A 27459-nucleotide genomic window follows, 5' to 3' on the forward strand; every position below is an offset into this window, starting at 1 on the left:
GTAAAATGTATACAAATATGAAGGAAACAGCAAAAGAGAAATCATGAATTAAATAAAAAGAAATTTAAAAGCTACTCATACATTTGAGGCGTAAAGCCAGAACAAATAATAATAAATAACAAATAATAATATTTAAATATGCAGGAAGAGGTGCATACATTCTGTGGGAGTGTGTGTGTTGACTAGGGATGAAGGGAACTAATACCCGCAAAATTACCTTCATATCTCAGACGAATGATTTCAATTTACAAATAAGGGAAAAAAAGAAAGAAAAAAGAAAAATTATTTGTATGTCTCACGGTGTGAGTGATTTCTGCTCCAAGGCTCTTTAACAAGCTCTCTTTCTGAACTCAGAAAGCTGACAGCTGGGTAGACACGGTGACTGTTTGGGACTGAGCCAGACAGCAGTGTTTGAAAAAAAAATGTGAAAAGTTGAAAGTCGTAATGCAGTTGAAATAACAACGTCTTAACTATGGAAACAAGAAGTCTATACTTCTTCAGCAAAATCTAGCTAGAGCTAAAACAGTGTAGTTTTAGCAAAATAAATAAGCTTTAAGTGAGGCAAAAAGGCCCTAATTCAGTAGTCTTCATTAACAAACCTTCCAGTGCAAAGGAAATTTCAGGCTTTGCAACCCAGCTACAGATTGCTCTTGTTTGAATTGTCAAAATATGAGTATAATATAACCAACATGCTCGTTGCCCTGAAGAAGAGCTTAGCTAAGCAACTTATGACGGTCAAAAACGGTTTTACGCTGTTCCTGGACCTGTTTCTTCCAGCGCTGCTGTGCCCCTTCCACTCGCTCCAGCACAGTGTTACCACGACCCTGTGCACCATCCACATGGGTCCTTAAGTCCTGTAGAGGGAGCCAGGTATGAAAAAAATCACATCTTGTACCTTCTTCACACTTAATAAGAAAAAATGTTTTTAATTCAGTTTGGTGAAGAGTCCCTAAATAACAATCGATTCCATTCATGTAGCAATACAAGTCCACGGAGGAATACATAACACGTAACATCAGGAACTTCCCATATAACTTTGGTCTATTTAATAGGTGCATGCCTCTGACTTCAGCTGTGTTGAGTTCATATGCATACCTCAGAATCTTCCTCATTCTGCAGTGGCTGTGTGTAAGGATCGTGTTTGCGGATCAGTGGGTCTACCAGAAGCAGGAATAGCATGTAGAGCAGGAGAGAGCCCACCACAGACAAGTAGATAATAATGGTCACCTAGACACACGAACAAAAGATTAAACACATCTTCTCGTACTGTTCCACTTTATGATGCATTAGACCTGCTGTCATAGTAACGGAGATTTGGCTGTAACTAATCAGGTACAACATTTTCACTAGTCTAAATGGCAGCTGAGAGATAACGGGTGAATTCAGTGATAGTGCTGTGAGTGGTGGTGAGTCATGGGGAGGGTTGGTACCTTGATGGTATTACTACTGCGCTCTTCATACTTGCATTCACAGAGCAGACAGTAAGCCTCCACATCATGCCCAGGTACTGGCATAGGCTCAACGACATGCAGGCAATTGCTGGAGGAAGAATATAAGAAAGAAATCAATAATTTCAAACCAGACAAAATGATAATTCACGCATGTTGTTTAAAAAAAGAGCATTTTTGCCTGACAGCAATGAACAATTATTTCAGACTCTTCTCTTGTACTTACAACGAGCCACAAATAACTACTGAGAAACCATTTTAAAACAATGAAAAGTAAAATCTCCAAACTGAAGTCTATATACATGGACTTTATACAAAGGTAAATGTTATGCTTGATTAACTTGCATTATAAAACGTACCAGTCTTTTTGTGACACATTCCGATTGTAAATATGACCACTGATGTTCCGGTAGGGGGGGCAAATGCACTTGCACCGTACGTCTTCGAAACTCTAGAGAAAATATATTTCAAATGTCCCTTCTTTCATTAATAAGTTCAAAAGGGGCAAAAAAATTTAATGACAAGGTTGTGTTATGCACTGTTTATACGGCAAGCAGCGTTTGTATGTAAGCGTAAACACATTACAGTAAGGGGGGGGGGAAGCAACGGCTGCGTTTTCAAAACAGCTAGTGACTCAGTTACCTTGTTGGCTTGGGTGTATGGCGCGACCTCAAAGAGAAGCATGAGCAGTAAGACAGTAACTGGTGCCCTAAGGCCTTGCAATATATTAGGCATCATTGTCAAATGGACGCACACTTCTCAATCCTGTGAAATACATATAAATGGTCTCGTCAACAAGAATACGAAAACAGAGCAGAAAAACGCTGTTCCCAACAACCACAGCAGGTGTTAACGGTTCAATATTCAGTCATTCATACAAGTCACAGCATACTGAATTACTATATCACCTATCCATAAATAAATTACGAAAGTGAAACGATGGAAATCTAGTCAACATGAATTGGCTCTCTAACAGCTCTGTAATACCCTTTAATCGAGGATGTAGCATCTAAAGCGAGCTTGGATGACACGCACAAAAAACAGTACCTGCTGACGGTGTTAAATTCTAACATCGACAAAATAAAGGGTGTTTTACATGTTTTCATATTTTTGCATTTTAGCACAATATCAAGAACTGTACATAAATTTGCAAAAAATATTTCTTGAAAGTAACGTCGACCATCATTTTCTCACCTGTTTCAAGACAGCTGTAAGGGATCGCAACACGATGAGGTCATATGTATTTACTTCCGGATGCGTATATTTGTCAAAATTCTGAAAATAAAAGTCTCGAAAGATTTGTTTTACTTAATTATTTGTTTGTCATTCACCCTGAACACCAGCCAATTACAAAACACTTCGCGATCCTCTTTATTTATTTGGTGCACTAGTGTGTCTTGCATTTGTTAGTTAAAAAAAAAAATAGAAGAAGAGGAAGAGGAGGAAGAAGAAGAAGAAGAAGAAGAAGAAGCAGCGCACTGCTAAACCAAAACATTCATTATGTATCACGTACGTAGCTTGATCGAAATGTGCCTCTGCCGGCGTTGTTTGGTGAATTTATTACTTTCACAGTTTGGTGGAGCCCTTTCTAGAAAATGGTCACTTTATTCGTCAATAAGTAGTTGTCTTACACCTTTTCCTTACCACAAATTACACTCCAAAGAAACACACCATAATTATTAGATTGTTTTAATAAAGACGGAAGGGAGTCTGCACAATCAGCCCAAGGATAGAACAGACAAATATTAGAGTATATAGAGAAAATCGGTGGACCGAACTCCTCAAACAGTAAAATCAGAGCGGTCTGCATATAATGTAACCTGGATTTCTAAAGAAATGATCAAATCTTTATATTTTATTTTCAGGTATGACTGTGCGCATATTTTGTTGCTATTTAGAGAAATGTGAAGGATGAATGAGTATGATATAGGTATTTGATGTAATCTGTTCCGCAACAGAGGAACTGTAAAATGAATACCCAGTAGGTGGCGTCCCTCTGAACGTGAACATTCATCGCACAGGGTGTGGGAGGCTGAAGCAAGCTGCTTGTGGCAGAGAGAGAGAGAGGGTGTGAGAGAGAGAGATAGAGAGAGCGCGAGAGAAAGAGACTGCGAAAAAAAAGAAAAACACAAAAGTTATGTCGCTCTAGTCATGGACCTACGCTCGGAGCTCCTCAAGTCTATTTGGTATGCCTTTACCGCACTGGACGTGGAGAAGAGTGGAAAGGTGTCGAAATCCCAGCTCAAGGTGAGTGGACCTGTGCTCAGTTTACGTGGATCAATGTACAGTTCAGCAGGTGGAGAAATGTGTCTTTACACAGCGCATCTTCCTTATCACACCATCTTGGCCTGCTTAGCATCCCGACGAGTTGCATTTAGATACAAAAAAAAATCTACAACTAAATTAATTTAATTCATTTGACACAAAAAGCATAAGAGAAATTGAACATTAATCAAAAATCACATCTTTTGAAGATCAGTAAAAGAAAAAAAGACAAAAATTCAGTTTTGTTGTCTGCAATATATTTCCTGGTTGAGTAAACCATATGTGCCACATGGTCTGTACGAGTGGATGCACTGCTGAGAACAACAGTTAAACTATTGCTAAAGTAGAAGTTGCAACAGACATAAACAGTGATGTTAAGATGACCTGATGGCAGTGAATAATTTTATATGAAAATTTAATGAAAATACACAGGGTTTGAGAGGCGAGCATTCAGTTAAGAGAAATCCAGTATCTCTTATATTTTAGGTTTTGGGTTATATAGATCCCACAGTTTCACAAAACACATGCAAGAACCATCACAACCCAATGGCATAGACAGAGCGATGAGTTTTGATGGAGCTGGATTAATGGTTGACTATGTATTAATGAACACTCAGCAGCGTATCTATTTGTTGACATGCGGATCTTCTTTACGGCAATGCGCTATGTGCATTAACCCACATAATCCAATGACCAAGCTTATGTCAATATCCCAATCTTGCCTGAAGGAGGTCCAGTCCGGATACTGCACAATTGGCCATGTTTCTTGGTGGACTCCCATAAGCACTACTGTTAGAATGCTGCTCTGCTTAGTGATGGGTGGAGGGAGAGAGAGGCCCACAGGATGTGGTTTGCTTTTTTTTTTCAGTCTCCTCCATGCAACAGTTGTCAGATATCTAATGCAGCCACATTTTATCTTTCTTAACAGACACTCTCAGCTGTTTACATAAAAAGATTGAAAGTATTAAGAAAGGAAATAACATTTCTATGATGTTGAAAAAATTCACTGATTTACAATTTTAATGGTTCAGTAAACCTTATGATGTTATGTCAGGCCCATTACGGTATGATAACGACAAGCAAAAACAAGCAAAAAAAAAAAATAATAATCAAAATGCAATATGAGCTCAGCCTTATGTCTGAACTTCACAAAGTGACACTCTGTTTGCAGTGCAGTGTCTGATTGAACATGTGATAAACGGTTGTTGACTGAGTTTTGATGATCAGGAAAAAGACTTGCTCATTTCTGGTACATCTCAAGATTCAGGTTAAGGTCTACAAGACAGGCTGTGGGATATCAGTTGTCTGAAGCTTTGATTAAAACAAAAGTAAAAAAAAAAAAAAAAAAAAGCTTGATGTCCTACTTAGAACTTGCTGTGAATTACGTGTCAAGTTTCTTCCAAAATTATCTTCTTCAGAGAAGAAAACATTTTATCGGATTAGATAACAAAGGATTTTATATTGTCTTTTAACATAGATATATATTCAGATATCTTCAGCTGTAATTTTTTTTATGATTTTCAGGTCCTGTCCCATAACCTCTGTACAGTCCTTTGTATCCCACACGACCCGGCTGCACTGGAGGAGCACTTCAGGGACGATGATGATGGGCCCGTGTCCAGCCAGGGTTACATGCCTTACCTGAACAAGTACATCCTCGACAAGGTACGTCACAACCCTTTCAGTTTTACGTGGGGACTCTCTGTGGCCATATTTACTAAAATTCACAGGTATTTTGCTATCTGTCACTATGCTTAGCTATTTGTCACTCAGCTAGCTGTAAGTTTTTACAAGCTGTGAGTCTTCCAAAATGGCAGGTTACACAGACATTTTTCTAATGTCTATGACAGAGGAATGTGGCAAATATGATATTCAAGACTGTGGTTTCTTACACAGAATATCATATTTTGGATGGTCATTATGGTACTAGCTGATCTGAATGGAAAAAAAGACTGGGACTTTTGCAGTTTGTGTATTCACATGTTTAAAAGTTTTATGAGATATAAACACAGTTTATCTAACCAATTATTCTGTTAGTGTCTTAACACTGGAATCTCATGCCCAATCCAGCACCTCCACTGTCTCATGTGCCTCTTGTAATGCGTACAAACATAGTGGCTTATACTTCATAAATGTAAACTGAGTGTACATGCAGACTGTGTGCGTGCATGTGTGTGTGTGTCTGTAGACTAAGAGTACTGAGCATTTACTGGGTAAACTGAGTATAATGAATGTATGTTTTTCCACACCAGTTGCCCAATGTGAACATCACATCATCTAATTTTTTTTTTTTCTCTAGTGAAATCCTAAAGGATGGAAGCTCAGAACACTAAAAGCATTTAAAATGGAGGTTTGAGTTTGGGGTTATTTCAGAAGTTTACTTTTTCTTTTGTGACTGACAGGTGGTGGAAGGTGTTTTTGTGAAGGAGAATGTGGACGAGTTGTGCTGGACTCTTACTGCTAAAAAGAATTATCATTCTGGGAGCAAAGGCATACTGACCACAAAAGATGCCTTTCGCCTTTGGTGCCTGTTTATTTTCCTATCTGAGGACAAATATCCACTAGTTATGATACCAGATGAGGTAAGAGTCCTTGCCAGTAATTGCTGTGGCTCTGTGCCCTCTTTTACATGGTTAAGTCTTATTTATTCTTTACTTACATTATAGAATGAATGGATTACATTTTAGTTCTCTTGCTCTGTCTGTCTCTCTCTTGCGCTCTCATTCTATGGGAGAGTTATATTTTAGTTTTATGTCAGATTATATTAGTGTCTATTAACTAATTAATCTACAGGATGGATCAAAGAACAATTACTAAACAAAACTCTTGTATTAGGGTCATGATTTCAATGACTTTGTCATTCAAATGCAGCACTAACATGTTATAATAGATTTTACAGACTGCAGCAGCTTGTGTAAAGAGTGAGTATTTTTAAAGAGTTCAGGAAACTGCATTTCCTTCTTAACAAACTGTAGGCATAATCAACATAATCAACTTACAGGTTCTCCGTCTTTGTCCCTACATATATGGATTTTTTTTTTCAGTAGTCTTCATCCGTCGTTCTAAAGATAGACGTCTCATGAGGTGTCATGTTTTTCATTTGTTTTTTTTTTCTTTTTCGATCTCTTTTTTCCCCCGCTACTCTGTAAGCTGACAGATCTTTAGCAGCAAAGCTGTCGATTTCCTGCAGGCTGTTTTGCACAACCGTTGCTTGGCAGACATTAAGTGGTTTCACTGCTGGGGCATAAACTACCAGCCTCAACATTAGTTCCCCTGAGTTTGGGAGAAGAAAGAAAGAAAGAGAGAGAGAAAGAAAGAAAGAAAGAAAGAAAGAAAGAAAGAAAGAAAGCATAACAAACATACAATCCAATAAAATATATGTCATGAAAAACAGTGGTTGAGGTGGAGAGAATTTTTGTTTATTCCTCCTGTTGCACTGTACTGATATGTTGCATAATAAATAAGGTAATTACAAAAAACAGGGTGCAATTAGAAAGGATTTCTGGAGAATGGAGATGTGGCGTACTTTAAATTTGAACAACTGTGAGATTAGTTTAGTGTTGTCAGTATCATGATCAGCACATTTTGTGCTTTAAAGCAGCTATTAGCTCAGTGCATGAAAAAGTCTCTCCCCCTAGGAGCTTTCAACTCCACGTTTCCTTCAGTATGTGCATGAATTTAGTCACTTCTGTTGCTCAACAGTTTTTGCAAGAGTTTTTAAAAACACCTTAAATCACAATACTGTTTGTTCCCTTTGATTTTTTTTCTTTAAAAGTCTCTATTAGTTTAAATGAACTGTTTAGACAGAGGATGTTATGCATGTCTTCTATGCCCCTTTGGACTCCCTTTCAACCAAAGCATCTGTACCTGTCATTTTAGGTCGAATATTTACTCAAGAAACTGTGTATGGCCATGAGTGTGGAGTTAAACTGTGTTGAGATGGAGGACTTCATATCCCAGGATTCTGTTCAGCAGAATGGATTTACTGTTTGGGCATTCCTTGAAATGATGAACTCTGGGAAGCTAACTCGAGGCATTTCTAAAGAGACAATGAGCATGGCTATAGAAGAAGTGTACAGGGAAATTGTTGGTGATGTTCTCAAGGAGGTAAAAATCATTTAAATAGTTATTATAATATAATGTAACATTATATTATATTATATTATATGAAGTAGAATGCCACATACTCCAATCAGGTCATGTGATATGTCCTTGTGGCTTTGTGGGTGTTAGGGATATTTGTGGAAGAAGGGTCAGTTGAGAAGGAACTGGACTGAGCGCTGGTTCACTCTGAGGCCCAGTACTCTGTGTTACTACATAAGTGAGGACCGTAAAGACTGCAGGGGCAGCATCGCTCTGGACGGCAACTGCTGTGTTGAGGTCAGTAGTACATTTTTATGTTTGTGAGAGTATGTGTGTGGGAGTGAGAGAGAGAGAGAGAGAGAGAGAGAGAGAGAGAGAGGGATAGTATTTTCTGTTGCGGAATGGCTGTTGATGAAACCACAGAGGATGGACATTTCCTCTCACTTCCATCTGCTATGTCTGTGTAATGGTTAACCTCTTCCTTCATCTAATTTTGACACATTGTGTATGTGTTGTATTTGACTGCTGTGCCATCCCTTGTCTGTCAGGTCCTGCCTGACAAAGATGGGAAAAGGTGCATGTTCTGTCTGAAGACCCTCTCCAAGTCCTATGAGCTGAGTGCATCAGACACGAAACAGAGGCAGGAGTGGACTTCAGGTGAGCATATACCATCGTATTTTTGCTTTTTCACTCGGATTTGGATTTTACAGAGGTGAATATGTTGTTCTCTTTTATGACCTGGTCCAAATGTCACCGCAATCAGTGTACGGAGCATGGCCATTACGTCAGCTAGTTGTGGTGAAGAACAAAATTATCTCTCAGTATGGTTACTGCTTGAAGTAGCCACTGTGGACAGGTTGCTTGTTGCACAAAGTGCAGATGATGTCATCAACTGATGACAAATCTAACTGTGATCAGCTGAAATACAGTGTATACATGCAAAAGAGTACGAATGTTTGGAGTAAAGTTTAACGGCAAACATGTTAAATCACGTATCAAACGAGGGCAAATGTTTCAAACATTTGTGCACGTGATTTCATTCTGTGTGGAGATTCTCCATTTAAAAAACCAACATATTCAATTTCAGTCTCTGTCCAGGAAACAAGCACGCGACACTACATGTTATACTGCACCCGCAAAAAAGTAGAAAGATACCTCTATGATCGTATTTTTGTGAAATCACATCCAAAACTTGACTTCATTCAAAGCGGACAATGAAGTTGTCTGAAAAACCATCTCTCTCTCCTTATATCTCTTGCTTTCTCTCTGTTCTTCTAGCCATCCAGACAGCCATTCGGCTTCACGTAGAAGGGAAAACATCGCTCCACAAGGATCTGAAATTGAAGCGGCGTGAGCAGCGAGAACAGCGGGAAAAGAGACGCGAGGCCAAGGAGAAGGAGCTACAGCAGCTCCTGGCCGTGCAGGAGGAGAAAGAGCGCAAACTGGCGGAGCTGGAGCTGCTGAAGGAGGCACAGCGGCAAGCTCAGGCCCTTCTGGAGCAGGACGAGTTACGAAGACGCCAGCAGCATGAGCAGCTACAGAAAACACTGGAGCTCCAACTTAAAGAGGCAGAGGAGGTGAGTTAAGAGTGGGGGGTGGGGGGGTGGGTGTTGAGGCCTGTACAGGATTTAAAAGTTGTAAAGAGGAGTCTGTTCAGTTGTGGAAGATGGGGAAAATATCTGTGACATAAAGAGGGTTGTTTAGCTGGATGAGACAAAATGGTGGTATTGAGGAGATAAACATGTAGCTATACCATAAATAATGTGTTGAGGTCATATAGAAGAGGGTGAAAATATCTTTTACGGAGGAAGTGAAGAAAAAAAAAAGGGGGAAGGAGTTCTCTGCGGAAAATGACGTTGGTGGAAAAGAGGATTTGCTTGAAAAGGTTGCAGAAATGTGGTTAGATGGCTGTGGCTGACTTGGGAGAGTATGCGGTTATGAGGAAGACTGTGAAAGTAGTGCAGAGATGTATACATGGGGTTTAAAGACAGATGAATAGAGCTAATGTGGGAGGTTGGAAAAGCTGTGTGTATAGCTGAGGCACTGAAGTAGAAAAAAACAGTGTGGTTCAGAAGAGCTGGAACTTAATGGAGTGAGGTGCACGTAGGTTGATGTCAGGAGAGATGTAAACATAAATGAATGAATGAATGAGACCTCGGGAAGCTGGAGAGAGCATGAAGGTAGAGTAGTTATTCATGTAGAGAAAAGCATAACGTGAACATACCTTTTTTAATATATATTAAGCAGCAATTTCACCAGCCATGTGCCTTTTTGGACTACTCAGGCACGGGCCAGCATGCAGGCGGAGATGGCTCTGAAGGAGGCAGAAGCAGAACGGCAGAGGAAGAGGATTAAGGAGCTGGAAGACATGCAACAGCAGTTAGAGGAGGCTCTGCAGCAGGAGGTCAAAGCCAGACACGATGAGGAGGCCTTCCGTGTAGCACAGGCTAGGTAATAGTTTTGGTTTTATGTTTAGATACCCCCCTAAAAAAAAAAAAACCACACACAGACACACACATCCTCGTGGTCATAGTCGCATGCTGTTCTCAATACGAATGTTATTATTCTGTCTCTCACAAAGAGAAACACCAATGCTTTCATATAAGATAACTCGCTCACTCACACACACACACACACGCACACACATACATAGGCACACACACATATACACATCCACACACAGACAAATACTCACACACACACACAAAGTTCTTCCTCCGCTATATTTACACTTACTTCACCACAACACTAATACCAATATTCATCTTTACACTCATGAGATCCTTGACACAGAAGCATAGGTCTTTGTATAATGAACTAAATGGTCACACAGTCAAAGGAGGCAGCTGTTATGTTGCAGTTAAAAGCCAGTCCTAGAAAAGACTTTATGTCAAGTTCCTGAGGAAGTTCTTAGAGGAAGTATTCGAGATACACATCATGCTACGTGAGACTAGTGAACAGTGAAAATAATACTTCTTTTTAATATTGATGTGTTTGTCTCACTCTATCAAAAAAAAAAAACAGACCAATATATACAGATTACAAATCTCAAGTATCATATAGATATATTTATCTATCTATAGATGGATCCATTTGCATTCTGTGTGCTATCGACTGACAGTCCTGAAGTGAGAAAGCAAACATTACTGTCTGTTAACATTTACTCATACACCCACTCAATTATTTAGTTCTAGATTTGTATTTTCAAAGAGAAACTAGTGTCACCTCATTAGAATTAAGTACTTATATGACTAACGGGACCTCCAACCCTCCTCTCTGAAGTTTACTGGCTGAGGAAGAGGAGAAGATGAAGGCTCTCATGAATTTACAAGAAGAACAAGAAGAGTATATCCAGAAGACTCAGAGGGAGAAGCAGGAGCTCAAGCAGGAGATGGAGAGTAAGTCACGGGCCCTGGAGGAGGCGCAGCGTCAACTGGAGGAGGTCCGTGCTAACCGTCACAGGGTGGACCAGGACGTAGTGGTGAGCACAACTAGCTATCATAACATTTATCTTACCTTTACTTGTTTAAGATTCACATTTTAAGGTGTCTTATCATCCCATTTTCAATTACAGTGACAGGCCATTTCATAGATAATATGCTGTAATGACAGTTTAATAACAACATGTTATTGTTCATTCATTTTTTCAGTTATTGTTCAGTTTTGATATTTTATATGTGGGAACGTAAACATATGATTCATTAATGAACTAGACTACACAAAAGATTAACTCGCGTATAGATAGACTGAAAATTTACTGGGTATGAGGTAAATATAAATGATTCAGCTGTTACTTTACCCTGGTAGGCTGCTCAGAGGAAGCTTCGACAAGCTAGCACCAATGTCAAACACTGGAACGTTCAGATGAACAGATTAATGCACCCAATTGGACCAGGAGGTAAGTAATACCCAGCACGCCATGCTTTTCTAGTGTATACATCACACTATGGGCCAGATCAACCAAGCATTTTTGCTGGTGCCAAGCTCACCTGATTTCAAACTAAGATAGCTAATGAAAACAGATGATACAAACACTAAAAAGTAATATGTACCCAATACATAGAGCTCAATATTCAAATACACTGGCTTTTAAAACACATGAAGTAATCAGATTAAAGCATCTGTAAACAAGACTGCAGGTAAAACAACTAGGTCAGCTTTTTCTTGCCTAGTTTTGTGGTTTGGTTGGCATATCACAGGGTGTAGCAACAGGGGCACCAGTTGAGGCGCACAGAATGGGTTGTGCTATAGATCTGTGTCTTTCTGTGCTTCACTTTGTGGTAACAGCAAAACCAGCACAACTTTGCTTTCTTACAGATGTAGGTGCCCACGTTTGTGTGAACTGTCATTAAAAAAATAATACGTCATATTTGCTTTGCCACATCAATAAGACATCAACATCATGCAAGCTTTTTAGAATTACATGTCATTGATTGAAAAAAAAAATATATCCAAAAAGTAACTAACACTGTTTTCCTTGTCTTTCTTTCTCACCCTCTTTGACGAATCATTTAGAGAAAAAATCCTCTGGACTAGGCTCTTTCTCCAGTTTCCGCATCCCCGCACAAAAAGACCCAGGTTTACGTTTAAGAAAGAGGTCTGAGGAACAAGACGAGGAGAGCAAAGAGAATGTAGACAGCAGTGGGGGAGGGAGTGAGGCGGAGAGGCGTCTGTCCAAAGCATCAAATGGAGACATGGACATTCCCTGACTTCCTGAAGCTCAACAACAGAATAAAAGGCCAACGAAGGGAAGAGACTGAAACTCAAAAAATGGGAGATATTTGAGGGGAATGTACTGTAAAGGGGTAAACTGCAGTACCCTGGTGAATGATGATAAATTTATATGTGCATGCAGCGCACTGTATATCTTTACAGATTTGGATGTTTGAGATTAGTGTAAATTTTGTTCTATAAATTTGATGTACTTTGATTCATTGGCTGTTCTATTACTGAACTCCTAAAACCTACATTTTGAATTGATCACTATGGTGGAGTATTTCTTTTTCTCTAGAAAAAGTCTTCTCTGTTTCTGAGGGGGGGGGGGGGGGAATGAATAGCAGTTCAATACATGAATAAAGTGTCATATGATTCTTTTTCACAGTTTACGGTTGAGCTCTAACAACGGAGAATATAGTGCTTCATGAATCCTTCTCTTAGATATCTGTAGCGTTATTACTGCGTAAGCTTATTTTAGGTGATGTTCTAGCATACACATTAACGTGAAACGTGTGGTTTGCTTGCTTCCTGCTTCCGTTGTGTAATACTGTGCGGATGTGAAGTGAACTTTGCATTCAAATCGCAATTATTTTAGACTGGTAAAAAATATTATTCTTTCTCTCTCTGTGTTAATTAAAGAAGCACCAGTACCTTGAAATGTAAACCCTAACCTCAAACCCCAAACCCTCGACAGTGCGAGTCAGTCTAACACGTAACAAATCTGAAATCAAGACAGCACATAGGCTACTACATGTTGTAACTTAAAATCTACGTGGGAGCTTCTAGACATGCACACACAACAGGAAATGTCCATCTTTCCGTTTGCATGATGCTGTAGCGACCTTCGATGACGAGGAAGAAATAGGTTAACAGTGACACACGCTGTTGAAGTAACACAATTACTGCTGATGCTCGGAAAACCGCAGACGTGTGCATTTGGGGGCTCCCAACTGCTATCGATGATGGCATCATTTAATTCCGCGTGTAGGTGGCAGCGTTTATGAAAACGGCCCCTTGGGTCTTAAGTGACTGAGGAAATTCCCAGTGGTATTTCACCCAATCAGCTGGCCAAATGCACAGGTCTCAAACGTGGAACAAGACTTTCGTTATACCTACAGCTGAAGTGGTGAAAAATGATTTGTGATTTAAACATCAGGAACAAAGCAGTCGGTCATACAACAGCGAGGTTTAACTGAGATTTTCTGAACGTTATTTATGACAGTGTTTAATATGCGTTGTTAATATAACTGTATGTGGTGTGATATCATGCCATATAGGTGTTTACAAAGGTAAGTACTTATCCATGTAAAAAGCTATATGACTCCTATTACACTATATTCACATATACTATTAACATTCATATAATACACTGTCTTTTCTCTAAATACTTGCATATCATACCATGTCATACCATTCATAACTACAAACATCAACGAAATGTTAAGGCACATCGGCTTTGTAACGTAACCGTACTGTGTATACGACGTATGTCACGCCACGTCTGACGTTATACGCAGTGGCTGGCTGTCAAGCTGCAGGAAACAATCAAAGCAAGTGCAATTGCTAGCTAGCTCAGTGAAGATTGGGTGAAAAGTTAAATACCAGCCCTTACTGTACCTCCATAAATATTTGAATGAGAGCTGAAACTGGGCGACAGAGTTTGCAGTGACTTAATTCATTTAATACCCAGGTTATTGGAGAATAATGCTGTTACGCGACAACATTTAGAAAGTGAACAAAAAAGTTACCTTAAGTAAGCTAGTGAGCTAGCTGGTAAGCTAGCAATTGTAGCATGAAGTAGGTTTATTTGAACATATTTGAGGGCGATGTGGTGATCGTAAAGGTAATACTGACTATGCAATGGGCTACTTCTCTTTGTATCTCGCTGGGTAATTATCAGATATCGCACAGGAAAAGAAGCCGAAAAGAGTTGTATTCATTTGCTACGTTGTAAACTTCATAGTACTCCTCAAGCCTCACAGCAGGTAAGTAACGCCACTAGATTGGCTAACAAGCTAAACGGTATTTAGCTGTCATCTCGTCTAACTCGGCCATCGGTCATAGTGCTTCTGTGATGTCTACCTAGCTGTCTGTGTAGCATACCTAGCATACGTATGTTGTCGACTAGTTGGTCAAGATTTCACCTACGGTTTTGTAAACGTACTGAGATACATTACCGTTGTGATTAGGTTGTGCCAACAGTTTTGCCTGAATAGCTAATGTCAAAGTTATTAAACCTATTCTGTTAGTCATTTATTAGGTTTGTTAGGCTGTCACACAGCCAAGTAACATAGCTAAATATTGTTAGCATGTTGGCATTGAAGATTATCCTTAGGTAGCGGTTTCTTAGATGGTTAACTATAGCCTACCATCTGGGAAGCACACGTGAGTTAGCGTAATGTTTTGTTGATAGGGTATTATAAAGAGTTACTGCAGCGAGCCTGAAGTTACCCGGTCTTCAGTCAATACTATACAGTTTTAATCAGCTGATAACTTATCTTTTAATTTGATCGGTTACGGTTTGGGGTTCAGAAATTAAAGTCTTGTATATGTCTCTGTTCTTATTTAATATCAGTTGGAATAGTGCCAATTGATTGTCTAACGGGAGTACTTACGATTTTGGTCCAGTTATGTCTCTTATAGTTAGGCGAGAATGTATTTTGTATGATTGTCTGTGTGCAAAGAGAGTAGCTACTACACATTAAAAATGAAATCCATGCCTCATGATTGACCCGAGTCACGTCGTGTCTGGTTAAGTCTACGCGGAAGTCTAGCCGAAAACTCTTTACGTTGTAGTGATGCAACTAGTCACTACGTGTCTTTAAGCTGTTCTGGCTATAAAAATTATTTGATCCAAAACCATGTCTTAGACGTCATTTAGGGTGAGAGTCAGACTGGATGTGGGATATAAAATGCTATAACAGTTCAGAGCAAAAAAGATTTAAGGTCTTTTCAGCTCAACATTCCATGACAACCGCTTATTGTAATTAAACTTAAACAAACAATAACCTCTGTGAGTGATGTGTCTTCTGTCTTCTCGACCGAATAGGTGAAAGGTAGTTGTGTTTGTTTAGGGAGTGACATAAAGTCTGTCTCGCACTGGATTCTGTGTTTAATTCATTGATTCAAAAACAAAAAGTTAATCCAAAGCTAGTTTGTTCTAAAGCCCAGGCGCACTAGAAACGTTGATAAGAATCAAGAAAAGCATAGTATTTCTTCACTTGATAGACATGAGAGGAAACCACTGAAAGAATTCAAGACAGGAATGTTTTCTTGTCATGCCCACACAGAATGACTCATTACCCTTTACTGTGCAAGTGCACTTTACCATGCTTGGGGAAAGTTTACTGTTGAGCGGATAATCTGAAAACCAGCATGACAGGTTACCAACATGCCTAAACAGTCTCTTAGAGCAGAAATGGACTTCTATTACTGTATAACTCACTCTGAGTCTCCACATTTTATCTGTTTCCTCCAATTGGTCAATCAGTAGATAGAAAAAGAAGTTGGGCTATCCATTGTTCAGCAGTGTTGTTAATTGTGTCATTGTCAGTTCTCTCCACTTTTTGATTTTAGATCATGTGCCCAAATTCATTTTTTCCTCCTCAGACAGTTAGTTTGTAAGGAACCGTGTGTGGGTGTATACGTGGATGGCTTTTATGTCAATACTTGATAATCCTCTTGTCAGAGAATCCCACGGATTACAAACAAAGTCCCCAGGCCTACTCTCAAATCTCTCCATGTCTGCAGACACTCATATCTGCTATCGATGCTGCCCACCCCGGGTGCCATCAAGGACGTGACCTCATTCAGCACCAGTGAAGCTGCCCATTGGTCCCCATTCAGTCTAATGGATACCAACAGAGCTAGTGTAAATCCACAGATTATTCGTGTATTTTGATCTCTTAACAGTGGCCATTCTACTCAATAAAGAAGTGAAAAGCCTCGTGGTGTACGCACGTCAACATATGACTCTCACCCACAGCCATCATAGAAGGATGTCCTGCTGACATGTCTTGCTTTCGTTTGTTTATGAAGAGTTAATGGATAGAAATGGTGTTTATCTGCTTGTTTTGAAATTCATATTAGTGCCTCGTAGCTCATTGGTGACTCATTTAACGTTGGAAAGCACTCCTGCCATCTGCTTGGTATACACTCTCTCATTCACTTCAGACGAATTTATGAATGGCTTGGAACTTTTGGATTGAAGTTCACACATGAGCGTGAGGAATGAGGAACAGATTCTGCACAGCTAATATAATAATAAATGGATCCTTAAGTTTCTGACCCTGATGTTACATTATCTTTTTTAACTTTTTTTATCATCACAGAGAGACTGGCAAAGCCGTCGCTCTGTCTTTTGTATAGTTTGTTTGATGAGCTCTAAGGGATTGCGATTAATTTATTTATTCCTCTCAAATGTAGATTTAATTGCAAAGATCTTGATATTATCAGGTTGATAACAAACATTCTTTGTTGTCAGTGACACTTGCCCGCATTCAAGTCTCCATCAGTGCTTACATAGCAAATTTTCTACAGGTTCAGACTGTAATGCCTGGCTTATCTGTTTAAGTAAACAACCTCAGACTTTTTTTTATAATCTCTCTTTGTTATTGTCTGCACTATTTGCACTCTGACCTTCACTAATCTTAGACCACTTGGCAGCCTTCAGTTGGGTGTTTCCATTAGAGCAGAGAAAACTGTCCAGAGCCAGAGCTCAGCAGAAAAGGGGAGAGAGGGGGAAAAAAGGCTTTTGAAAGCCAGGGTGATAAAGGCCTGGCTGGGGGCAGAACTACACTTTCAGACCTTGAGCTCCTGATAAGTGCTTCTCAGCAGCAATACTGACTTGTTGTTGAACAGTTAGAGTGAGATTGTGGATCTGTGTGAAAACTAATGTAATGTGCGAAGCCAAATGCAAGCAGTTGGGCAATGGTAAGTTAATAATAGCGAGGTAATCAAAAATAGCCCAGCTGTAATGGTCAACACTTAAGGCTTTACTCAGGCCCAAATGGAATTTCGAGTTTACATACTTGTTTAGTTGTATGACTATACCACATGAGAGGCTTGTGTTGTGGACCTTCACCTGTACCAAACTGTTGTGAAGCAGAGTATAATGCATATTCAGAGGTGACCTTCTTGTGCTCCGCAGGGCAGCTATGCCAGCCACATGATGAACATGGAGGGCTGTTAGCTCTAGCAGCTGGACCTGAGAGCTATGGGGGATGAGGCGCGAGCTACCTCAGAGACTGAGTGCCTGCAACTGGCTGAGCTGACACCAGTGCGCGGCATGACATCGGAAGGGCTTTTTGACGGGACGTTGCTGCCTCAGCTCGACGCAAACTCCCCGCAACTGACGGAGGACACGGTACGGGAGGGAGAACCGGTCACCCCAGATTACAGGGGGACATCGGACCCTCAGGAGCCAGGCTCAGGGGAAGAGTTTGAGAGCAGCGAGGCCTCGGACGTCACCGGCGCGGAGGGGGTGTCGCCCAGGAGTAACGGGTGGGACGGGAGCCGACAGAACGGAAGTGGCCGTCAGGAGGCGACGCCGGAACAGAAGGACGGAGCTCATGTCAGTCCTGCAACACCCAACCCTTTCCCAGGTGAGAGGGCTTCCAAAGGGCATACAAACCCCCCTCCACGACGCTGAGCTGGTTTTAAAAAAGTGTATTAAAATGAATGCATTGGCTGTTCTGAGGTCGTCGATGTCACATACACATGTAACCAGTTCATACAGATCATACAGTTAACTCACATTGTTCATAGTGCACAAAAGATTTAACTGTAAATCGGCAGGCAGATCCATGTGGAGCCACTGAGACATTCCTTTCACACCGCTCTCTCCTCGTCTTTCTCTGAGCAGACCCGTTGCAGACGTCCTCTCTGTCGTTGTCCGACCAGCTGCGGCTCGGTCGCGATGACCCCACTGGGATGGGGCTTAACGTGGAGTGCAGGATATGTGGAGATAAAGCATCGGGGTTTCACTATGGTGTCCACGCCTGTGAGGGCTGTAAAGTAAGCATCTGAAGCTCGTTAAGTTTTTCATTTTACAGTTTATCCTCTGCTCTTTACTGATCTGCTAGAGCGTGAAACTCAAGACCTACGTGTTGTATTAAAATCCAGTCTGTTTAACAAACCCAAGGCCATACTTCGGTTGCAGTATCTATGAGACTGGTAAAACCGCCTCTCCTCTTTTCCTCTAGGGTTTTTTCAGGCGAACCATTCGTATGAAGCTGGAGTATGAACGCTGCGAGCGCACCTGTAAGATTCAGAAGAAGAGCCGCAACAAGTGCCAATACTGCCGCTTTCAGAAGTGCCTGGCGCTAGGCATGTCTCATGACGGTAAGCTGAACGCTGCATCACAGAGGCGTGTTTTTCAAGATACGATTTCATCAAGTCATCTCTGTGTTTGACTCTGGAGTCCCTAGACTGATTCTAACAGTAGGCTGTTGGCGTCTCCACAGCAATCAGGTACGGACGCATGCCCGAGGCAGAGAAAAAGAAACTAGTGGCGGGGCTACTAGCTGGAGAAAAGAGTGTGCAGAGCCCTGGAGGCTCTGACCTTAAAACGTTGGCCAAGAACGTGAACACAGCCTATCTGAAGAACCTCAACATGACCAAGAAGAAAGCCCGCAGCATTTTGACTGGCAAAACCAGCTGCTCTGCGGTATTGTCTCGACCTATGTAAACTTGCCATGGTCTAGTAACTCTGAGTTAACAAGTATGAAACAAATGCAGTGTTTCATGAGTAGGAATGAATGTATTGTGAAGCGACAATTGATAGCTCTGCAAGTTCAAATGAGCATGTCCATTATTTTGTAGAGGCAAGGGTGAAACTGTGGCAGCAGGTGACACTGTAATATTAAATCTAGTTAATCAGTCTTGGGTCTAGATCCGCATTCACTGTACATTCAGACTTAAATTTGCCCGGCTTGTTCTTTTCAGCCTTTTGTGATCCATGATATGGACTCGCTGTGGCAGGCTGAGAACGGCCTGGTGTGGAATCAGCTAAACGGAGCTCCCCTCAACAAAGAGATTGGTGTCCATGTTTTTTACCGCTGTCAGTGCACCACTGTGGAGACTGTGAGAGAACTCACTGAGTTCGCTAAAAACATCCCAGGCTTCATTGACCTTTTCCTCAATGACCAGGTATCCTGCATCAAAACATTCACCACAGTATATATATATATATATATATATATATACACACATACATATAAATAAAAAATATGATAACGTTATATAGAATGTAAAATGATGTGTATGATAAAATATTTGTGACACTCCAGTGGTGCCACGTATCAGTCGTGCCTGCTAATATGCGCCATGTTTTGAGAAAATAGGATTTCTGTATCTCTGGGAAGAGTGAGTTACACTTGGTAAACCAGTTGTGAACATGTTATGGCCTGTCACTTTCAGGTGACCCTGTTGAAGTACGGTGTGCATGAAGCGATTTTTGCCATGCTTCCGTCCCTCATGAACAAAGATGGGCTGCTTGTGGCCAATGGGAAGGGCTTTGTGACGAGGGAGTTCCTGCGAAGCCTTCGCAAACCCTTCAGTGAGATCATGGAGCCCAAGTTTGAGTTTGCTGTCAAGTTCAACGCCCTGGAGCTGGACGACAGTGACCTTGCTCTTTTTGTGGCTGCCATTATCCTGTGTGGAGGTGAGCATGTGGAAACGCTGTTCAAGCTAATAACATAATGGAGGGGAGGATCTTACAATGGTTCGCTTGTTTTCTATAGCCGCTAGCTAGAGTCTGCCAAAGCACTGATGCTCAAATTGTTTTAAACAAAACGTTCTTTGGACAAGGTACGCATAATTTTTTTTTTTTTTACGCATTCTCCTAAACAAACTGAAAACTAGCCAGGCCTGTTTTTTGAGGGCTCATCTTTTGCTTGTATTAATCAGAAACCCTAAGATAAAAGCAGAAAAAGCATATGTTGTATTTACAGGGGATGTTCGCACTAAGCCCTGTTCAATACTGCGGTACAGTCCCTTTCTCTGATGGTTTTCAGTGAGCAAAATCCTCTTTGAGTTATTCGTTGACCTGTTTTTCTTGCGTAGACCGTCCAGGCCTAATGAATGTGAAGCAAGTGGAGCAGATCCAAGACAGTATTCTCCAGGCCCTAGACCAGCACCTACAGGTCCACCATCCCGACTCTCCTCACCTCTTCCCAAAGCTGCTGCAGAAGATGGCCGACCTGAGGCAGCTCGTGACAGAGAACGCCCAGCTGGTACAGATGATCAAAAAGACGGAATCCGAGACCTCCCTACACCCACTCCTCCAGGAGATCTACAAGGACATGTATTAATTAGATCTCAGGAGGAATTCGCTTCAACTGCAGAACTGAACCAGGACTTGTTCAGAACTGTCAACGAGGTCTTGGTGACACTGTGGTACACAGTGGGATTTTTATACAGACTGTGCAGTGAAATTGTACTGTATGGAAAAGGACTTTTTTTTTTAATGGGAGGGCACTTTTATAAGTCTTTTCTAGACATGGATCACTTTCACATTAGAATCCTCATTTCATCTCTCTTTCCTTCTTCCATCATGTCAAACGTCAATAGCTAGATGAATGCCTTTTTTTTTCCAAGTTTGAGACAGTTTTTTTTTTAATGAAATTGTCCATCACTGATTGTTGATTTTGAAATTTCTATTTTACAGAATGATTTATTTTGGCTAACTAGACAAAGAACTAAACTGACAAAAACAGATCATAGAACATGATCTTGCAATCTAGAGCTTGAAAGGACATCTCCAATGTCTGTTACATTTTTGTTTGTGTTGTTAGCTTGGGATTTGCATTTACCCTTTTAACTCAGTCAGTCTCATAGATGTTAAAACTTTTTCTAAACCTCATGGTGCACACTAGAACTTTCTATACTTGTTGGCCTAAAGTCTGTTGCAAATGGTCTATGGAACAGTTTCTTTTTTATTGTAATGTACTGGTGTTAATACAGTCTGCCTCAAAACAGGCTAGTGTTATTGTGGGTGAAAAATGGTTTGATATGTGCTGTCCACTTTCCAAGCTATAAAACTACTGGAAGACATGATTTCTGGATATCTTATTTAAAAAAAAAAAAAAAAACACCTCCAACAATTTGAATATTTGGTGTAGAACACACAGACACTTCCAGCAAATCTTGAGACTGTTTTATTCACAACTCAGTGACACTCTACTCAGTTAATTATTTCTGGTAAATGCAACACTTTATGGCTATAATGTCGTGTTTCACCCTTCAAGCATGTGACGGAATTCCCCGGCTTTGCTTATTTTATTGCGTAAGTAACTAATGGTGAATACCACAACTTTTACACCAACAAATAAACAGGTGCTACTGCAGAAGTTTTTGAGTGGTGAAAAAAAACCTAGGAATAATATCTATTTGTAGGTTTCCAATCCTAAACCAATCCTTCAGATATCACACATGTTAAAGATGTTACAATATTTTGTATTCAACTGGGCAAAGCAATTAACTTATTTTGATATTATTAATGATCTACTGTTAGGACTTGTTAAAAAAAGTTAAAGAAGTAAAAAAAAAAATTTAAAAAAAGAACTGTATTTTTTTTTAATAAGATATGATAATTGGTGCATATTAAAAGGAAATTCCTTTACAGTGAAATCACTGGTGTTGATATAGTCACCTGATGACTGAACAATGTGATGTTCAGAAGAAATCTATGAACATGGCTCTGCAACACAGGTGATTCCTCACTGATATACAGCTTGCATTCAACGTTATGCAATATAAAAATGTCAAAAGAAATATAAACATTGAAATGTAAATAAACTACTGAGGACGTCGCTGTGAAATTAGATTATATAGATTATTTGGTATATCATGGCAACTTGGTCATATCCACTTAGTCTCTGAGGACTGGACAACAGTCTTGTGTACAACAGTATTGTGTACAACAATGACAAGAAAGCACAACTATGTTTAAGAAATATTAGAATCGTTCTGTAGTACGTTTTGTAAAGAGTTTCCCCCTGTTTTGCCTAAGGCTTTACAGATCTCAATGTGAATGATTCTCTGTCTGTCTTAAGCTCATAATGTGACACAACACAGCTTTGTGAACAAATCCAGTGTATACTGTTATCATGATGTAACATCTCCAAATCTGGAAATGGCAGTCAATGCATGGATTTTTTTTTTTTTTTTTTGGTCTCCTGCATCTGAAAAAAAATAATGTTATTACAAGGCCTATGCTGTGTTTTCTTAGGATATGACTTTGCTCACTCTCTGAGTGATGGTCCATTTACTGAAGGAAGCCTAAAGTAAATCTATGCTTACATATACTAGGTTCTCATGACAACTTCATAGAAAACTCTGCTTTCCTTAGTTGTACATGAACTCAGGTTTCATTTACAGATCTTCTTTACCATTACAATTTAGCTTCTTTATAGTGTTATAGTGTTATTTATAGTATAATAATACTCTATTTTATTTCTTCAGTCCCACCATAATAATCATCTTAATTGGTAGAATGATATACACATATAGGCAGACAATTTGTTCCCAGGTGGGTTTTGGGCAAGGCTATTCTTGTACATGCTGAAGCTCCTCAAAATAACGTGAAATTTGAGATTTTTTTGATGTTGTTGTTGCTTTTAAATTCTAATTGCCAAATTAATATTTCATATGAGAGGACATGGTCCTATAAAATGGAGAAATCGGGAGACAGTCTTTTTGGTAACTAATCCTTCAGCGTTTAAATGCATACTACAACTACAGATATAAACCTTTGTTTTTTTAATGAAAAACGTTTAAAATCCGATTTAGACATGAATGTAAAACATCAAACAACTAGCCACGTGTCTGTATTATTGGAATTTTAAAGGTTAATTTGCTGTTAGCCATTTCACCAAACCACCGCTGCGCAAAGTTGACGACCCTGATTGGAGCTCAAGCTATCAGGTAAATTAGTTGGATCCCGCCCAGTCATTATAAAGATGTGAATTTAATTTTAAAGATGACGTCAGAGTGCAGGGAACGGCTTGCGAGATGGAGAAAGGGACCAGTTTCACTTCAGTAGACATAGAACACAATGGTGTTTGCAGGTAAGCATTTCCAAAGCGCAGTGATGACATGAACTGTGGTTTTAAAAAAAAGACAAAGAAAGAAGAAAAACTTGCAAAAGGTCGGGTTAAGAGCTTGGAGTCATCTGATCTCGTTTGCGTTCCTTGTCGACTTTTTTCCAAACATAAAATGCTACGAAGCTGTCTTTTACTTTTTCGCTCATTACAAATTGCTGCGATAATACTGATTTTTTTTTCTTTTTCTTTTTTTTTTTTTTACCTGTCGAAGTGTAATTTCACGTTCATGTTGTCGCAGATCATGCCACAGAATTTGTCTTAATTCTGGGGTTCGTGCTTATATTACACGTTCCTGAAAAGTTTTCTCCTGGGCGTTACTGGTTGGTTAAACTGAGAACTTTGTGAATGACGTAGCTCACTCTAACGCTTCCCATTTGATTTGACTCGGTTGTAAACTCACTCGCTTTGGCAAAGAAACCATCAGAGTACACGCAAGGTTTATAAAATGGATCGATACGGTATACCATATAGAACCTCAAACAAACGCTTATTTAGCGCGGATCGAGGCATTTGCAGGTAACTTTCAACTTGTGAAAGGTTTTTGCGACTGTGGTCATCTTTTATAAGAAAGCCTGACTCCTCTGCTGTGCTCAACATGGCTAGATGTTTACATCCGGTTCTGGCACAAAAGGGTACAATGTCTAGTAAAACTTCATAATCGGCGATATTTATCAACAGTTTAAGGAACCATTAGTTTAAATCGTCTGCGAATACATCCCAGCAGTCAAAACGGTTGTAACATCAGGCGATATCCTCGATGCTCAGTCGCTCCGAATGTTACTCTCGAACAATAACAAAGTTTGGTGGTCCGAAAGTAACTCGTTTGACAAATCACTTCCTCTTGTTAACTCGGTTAACTTTCCTTGATTTGCCCAATTTTCCTATAAGCCTATCTTCAGAAATAATCTCGACAGTTCCATCGTGTGTGTGTGTTTTTTTCCCTCTGTGCATATCCTAGCCCAACCGTCAGTAGAATTACGTAATCCGTTTTTCCTCGACATTCTTTTAGACAATTCATAAGTGGTGCATGCAGATATGGTCCAAGCTGTCACTATTTGCATCAGTGGCCTTCAGCGCCATCAACACAACTGTGCAGGTATTTCCAGAAAGGAGCCTGCTGGTTTGGTGAGCGATGCAGGTGAGCAACCCCCTGGTATCTAACATTTTCACACATTTAAACCTTGAAGGATGTATAACTGTTTGATTACTGTGTAAGGTATCTACATATTCCTCCTATGGATGGCGGGGCTTCAGGGAGCAGAAGAGCTTCCGATCCTGCTGTCCATCACTCTGCTTTGGGCGGTCAAGTTCTGCCTGATCGCCGTGGCTCTGAGCCTTCCCTCATTCAGTTCCAGGGAGCTTACGGGTTTGGTCGGCGGGCGTCGGAGCCACTCGTGATGAGCGTGGCCAACCTACAGCAGAACTTTGAACGTCTCACTACAGGCATAGTAGAGGAGGAAGAGCCCGATATGGCTGAGGGACCATCTATAATCCAGCATCAGGGTATTGATCTCTCGTTTTTCTGCATTCCTTTATTATGGTTATGGCCTCACTGTGTAACTACACATGGGTCTGTGACGACTATTTATTTATTTTCTGCAGGTCATTTGTTGCACCGGCAACACAATTTAATTGGTGCCCATCAAACTGCGACCCAAAACTCCATTATGGCCAACGCTGCCCTGGTCTCTAGCACTCAGCTGACTCAAGAAAGGACAGTAACTGAAATGGACAAACAAGTGTGTAGAATTGATTGTAGTTGTCCCAGTTATCAAAAGTGTTGAATTATTATGTAGTGAATGTTCCTGTTGCTGGATGGTTTGCAGGATACATCTCAACAAGATGGTGCAGATCAGAGTGGTGCTGCTGCCCCCGCAGACAGGGGGCGCTCTGCGGCTTACAACCTCAGTAAAGATGTTTTGTGTGGCATCTGTATGGATAAGGTTTATGAGAAATCTCGTGCGCAGGAGCGCCGCTTCGGTATCCTGCCAAACTGCAGTCATGCCTTCTGTCTTGGATGCATCGTCACGTGGCGTAAAACCAAAGACTTCCAGGAAGACGTCATCAAGTATGTTTGATGGTGTATTTCTATGCTTGTGTGTCATGGAATCTGTGTAGTGGAACTCTCAGCAAACGTGTTTTTGTTTTTGTTTTTAACTAGGGCTTGTCCGCAGTGCAGAGTGAAGTCAGCTTTTTACATCCCAAGTGATTACTGGGTTAGTGAAGGTGAACCAAAGGAAGCACTGATTGCCTCATTCAAGGAGAAAAGCAGGTAGACTTGTTTTCCAACTATTCTTCACTTCTGATTAAACAAACATGTTTGCCATTTGTTTCATGTAATGTCAAGTCATTTCTTTGATTTTTTTTTTTTTTTTCTTTCCCCCATAGTAAAAGACGATGCAGTTTTTTCATTCGTAATGGATGCTGCCCTTTTAGGTCAGAATGTATTTATAGTCACGATTTACCACCTGGCTACAGACCTCGTTCCAGACGAGCAGGTCCACGGGTAAGCCTTAAACATCTGCCGCATGAACATGTAATTGGTGCTGAATAACCTTGTTTTTAAATTTCAGAATGTTTTCAGTAGGATATCAGATTCGGTTAGTTAGCTCCCCGACTCCAGAGCTGCAGTGTACGGAGGCTTTTCTCCAACCTCTCTTGAATTCCGAGTCGGTGGCTATTCTCAGTCTCGATTTAGTTCAGTTGAGTTTGCAGAAGTAACAAGCCTGCTTTATCATAAGCACTGGAAGAGAACTTAACCAGCATTGAAAAGGCGTCCTTCACTTAAGATAATGAGCTGCCCCCCACCCCCATTCTCCCCAACAGAGTTCTACAATGATGCTTGAGGATTTGGATAGCTTCCAGCTTTTGAACTACGTAATTGCTTTGACGCTGTTAGATGATGACGATTTCCTGGACTCCAGCGACATGAGTGACGAAGATTTCCTGGACAGTATTCCTGGAGTTTCTGCTTCATTCTGATGATAAATGATTCTGTCTTTTCTGAACCATGCCTCCATGTCTTCTGTATCGGTAAGACACTTTAGGGTGTCGGACCTGAGGCCTGACTGATTTAAAGGAGTCTGGTTTATGTGACGGAAACTCTGGAGCACCTACACAATGGTGCTAATGCACATTACCATTGCAATCATCACTTGGGTTAGCTGCTAGTGGCACGTGTGAAGTTCAGCCATGACTAGCTCATAGCTTCGACTTCCGCACCAAAACTTAAAACTGTTCTTGCATACTCCTTTGTTTGAGATGGCTATTATCTAGCCTTCACATTTGGTTAATTACTTAGCCATTTATAGAAATGGGATGTTCAAGTGAAGGGAAGAGAAAAAAATCTTTAACTTTTGTGCAATGCTAAAATAAGAAGCCTTTGAGTCTGGGAAGAGAGGGGGACCAGGCAGAAGTTGTTTTGCTGTCATACAAGTTAAACTGCCACTTTTTGCTTGATTCAAAAGCTGTTTGTCTGTTAGATATTTTTGACCATTCATGTTTCCACATAGGTTTGTCTTTCATCTCTGCACCTTTTGTATGTATCTACATTTTTAATGAACTTTGTCTAATTTTATGTATGTCTTGACTGCCATTTACTGACTTGGCTATGACATACTTGTAAAACATATCACTACTTGTGTAAACTGTTAACAGGCCTCTGATTAGCTGGCCCTTGTAGCAGTGTTGACAGTAACAAAGACTGGATGTTATATTTTATTACTTTTATTACATGTTTGTATTCGCTCAAAGGAAAAAGAATAAAAAAATGTTCACAGTTTGCCTTATCTGTTTCAGTCTTGTTTACTTGAATGGAAAATGGCCCGCTAAGTAAATGTGGT

General features: G+C 40.3%; 3 protein-coding genes across 3 annotated transcripts; 2 read left to right on the forward strand and 1 right to left on the reverse strand.

The window, feature by feature from the left end:
• Window positions 1-260: 260 nt before the first annotated feature.
• On the reverse strand, window positions 261-2713 carry tmem9 (transmembrane protein 9). Its single transcript, XM_030785662.1, has 6 exons — window positions 2643-2713; window positions 2091-2213; window positions 1808-1899; window positions 1431-1539; window positions 1096-1227; window positions 261-854 (listed from the first exon to the last, which is right to left on the reverse strand). Exons 2-6 carry the CDS (start codon window positions 2184-2186, stop codon window positions 714-716), a joined length of 570 nt encoding a protein of 189 aa, XP_030641522.1. The 5' UTR covers window positions 2187-2213; window positions 2643-2713; the 3' UTR covers window positions 261-713.
• An 886-nt stretch (window positions 2714-3599) lies between these two features.
• LOC115821385 (differentially expressed in FDCP 6 homolog) lies at window positions 3600-21537 on the forward strand. Its single transcript, XM_030785213.1, has 18 exons — window positions 3600-3695; window positions 5238-5378; window positions 6116-6295; window positions 7593-7820; window positions 7947-8093; window positions 8345-8453; window positions 9075-9373; window positions 10081-10247; window positions 11079-11277; window positions 11604-11694; window positions 12312-12499; window positions 17710-18115; window positions 18376-18527; window positions 18716-18854; window positions 18977-19179; window positions 19458-19661; window positions 19932-20175; window positions 20577-21537. The coding sequence occupies exons 1-18, from the start codon at window positions 3600-3602 to the stop codon at window positions 20822-20824; spliced, it is 3441 nt and encodes a 1146-aa protein (XP_030641073.1). The 3' UTR covers window positions 20825-21537.
• Window positions 21538-24062: 2525 nt separating this feature from the next.
• mkrn4 (makorin, ring finger protein, 4) lies at window positions 24063-27252 on the forward strand. Its single transcript, XM_030784666.1, has 8 exons — window positions 24063-24133; window positions 24627-24755; window positions 24834-25120; window positions 25220-25356; window positions 25444-25685; window positions 25779-25889; window positions 26006-26123; window positions 26444-27252. The coding sequence occupies exons 1-8, from the start codon at window positions 24063-24065 to the stop codon at window positions 26597-26599; spliced, it is 1251 nt and encodes a 416-aa protein (XP_030640526.1). The 3' UTR covers window positions 26600-27252.
• The last annotated feature ends 207 nt before the right edge of the window (window positions 27253-27459 follow it).

Source organism: Chanos chanos, chromosome 9 (assembly GCF_902362185.1).
Source record: "Chanos chanos chromosome 9, fChaCha1.1, whole genome shotgun sequence".
Lineage (NCBI taxonomy): Eukaryota > Metazoa > Chordata > Actinopteri > Gonorynchiformes > Chanidae > Chanos > Chanos chanos.

What these genes read in the sequence shown, in the direction of transcription:
- tmem9 (XM_030785662.1), bottom strand. Translation starts at nt 2,186, where the DNA reads ATGATGCCTAATATATTGCAAGGCCTTAGGGCACCAGTTACTGTCTTA. An exon ending in CATACACCCAAGCCAACAAG is followed by an intron (nt 1,900 to 2,090) that starts GTAACTGAGTCA and finishes TATTTTCTCTAG; the next exon opens with AGTTTCGAAGACGTACGGTG. An exon ending in AGAATGAGGAAGATTCTGAG is followed by an intron (nt 855 to 1,095) that starts GTATGCATATGA and finishes CTCCCTCTACAG; the next exon opens with GACTTAAGGACCCATGTGGA.
- LOC115821385 (XM_030785213.1), top strand. Translation starts at nt 3,600, where the DNA reads ATGGACCTACGCTCGGAGCTCCTCAAGTCTATTTGGTATGCCTTTACC. An exon ending in CAAATGGAGACATGGACATT is followed by an intron (nt 12,500 to 17,709) that starts CCCTGACTTCCT and finishes TGTTAGCTCTAG; the next exon opens with CAGCTGGACCTGAGAGCTAT. An exon ending in ACCTTTTCCTCAATGACCAG is followed by an intron (nt 19,662 to 19,931) that starts GTATCCTGCATC and finishes TGTCACTTTCAG; the next exon opens with GTGACCCTGTTGAAGTACGG.
- mkrn4 (XM_030784666.1), top strand. Translation starts at nt 24,063, where the DNA reads ATGGATCGATACGGTATACCATATAGAACCTCAAACAAACGCTTATTT. An exon ending in TTCCAGGAAGACGTCATCAA is followed by an intron (nt 25,686 to 25,778) that starts GTATGTTTGATG and finishes GTTTTTAACTAG; the next exon opens with GGCTTGTCCGCAGTGCAGAG. An exon ending in CCAGACGAGCAGGTCCACGG is followed by an intron (nt 26,124 to 26,443) that starts GTAAGCCTTAAA and finishes TCTCCCCAACAG; the next exon opens with AGTTCTACAATGATGCTTGA.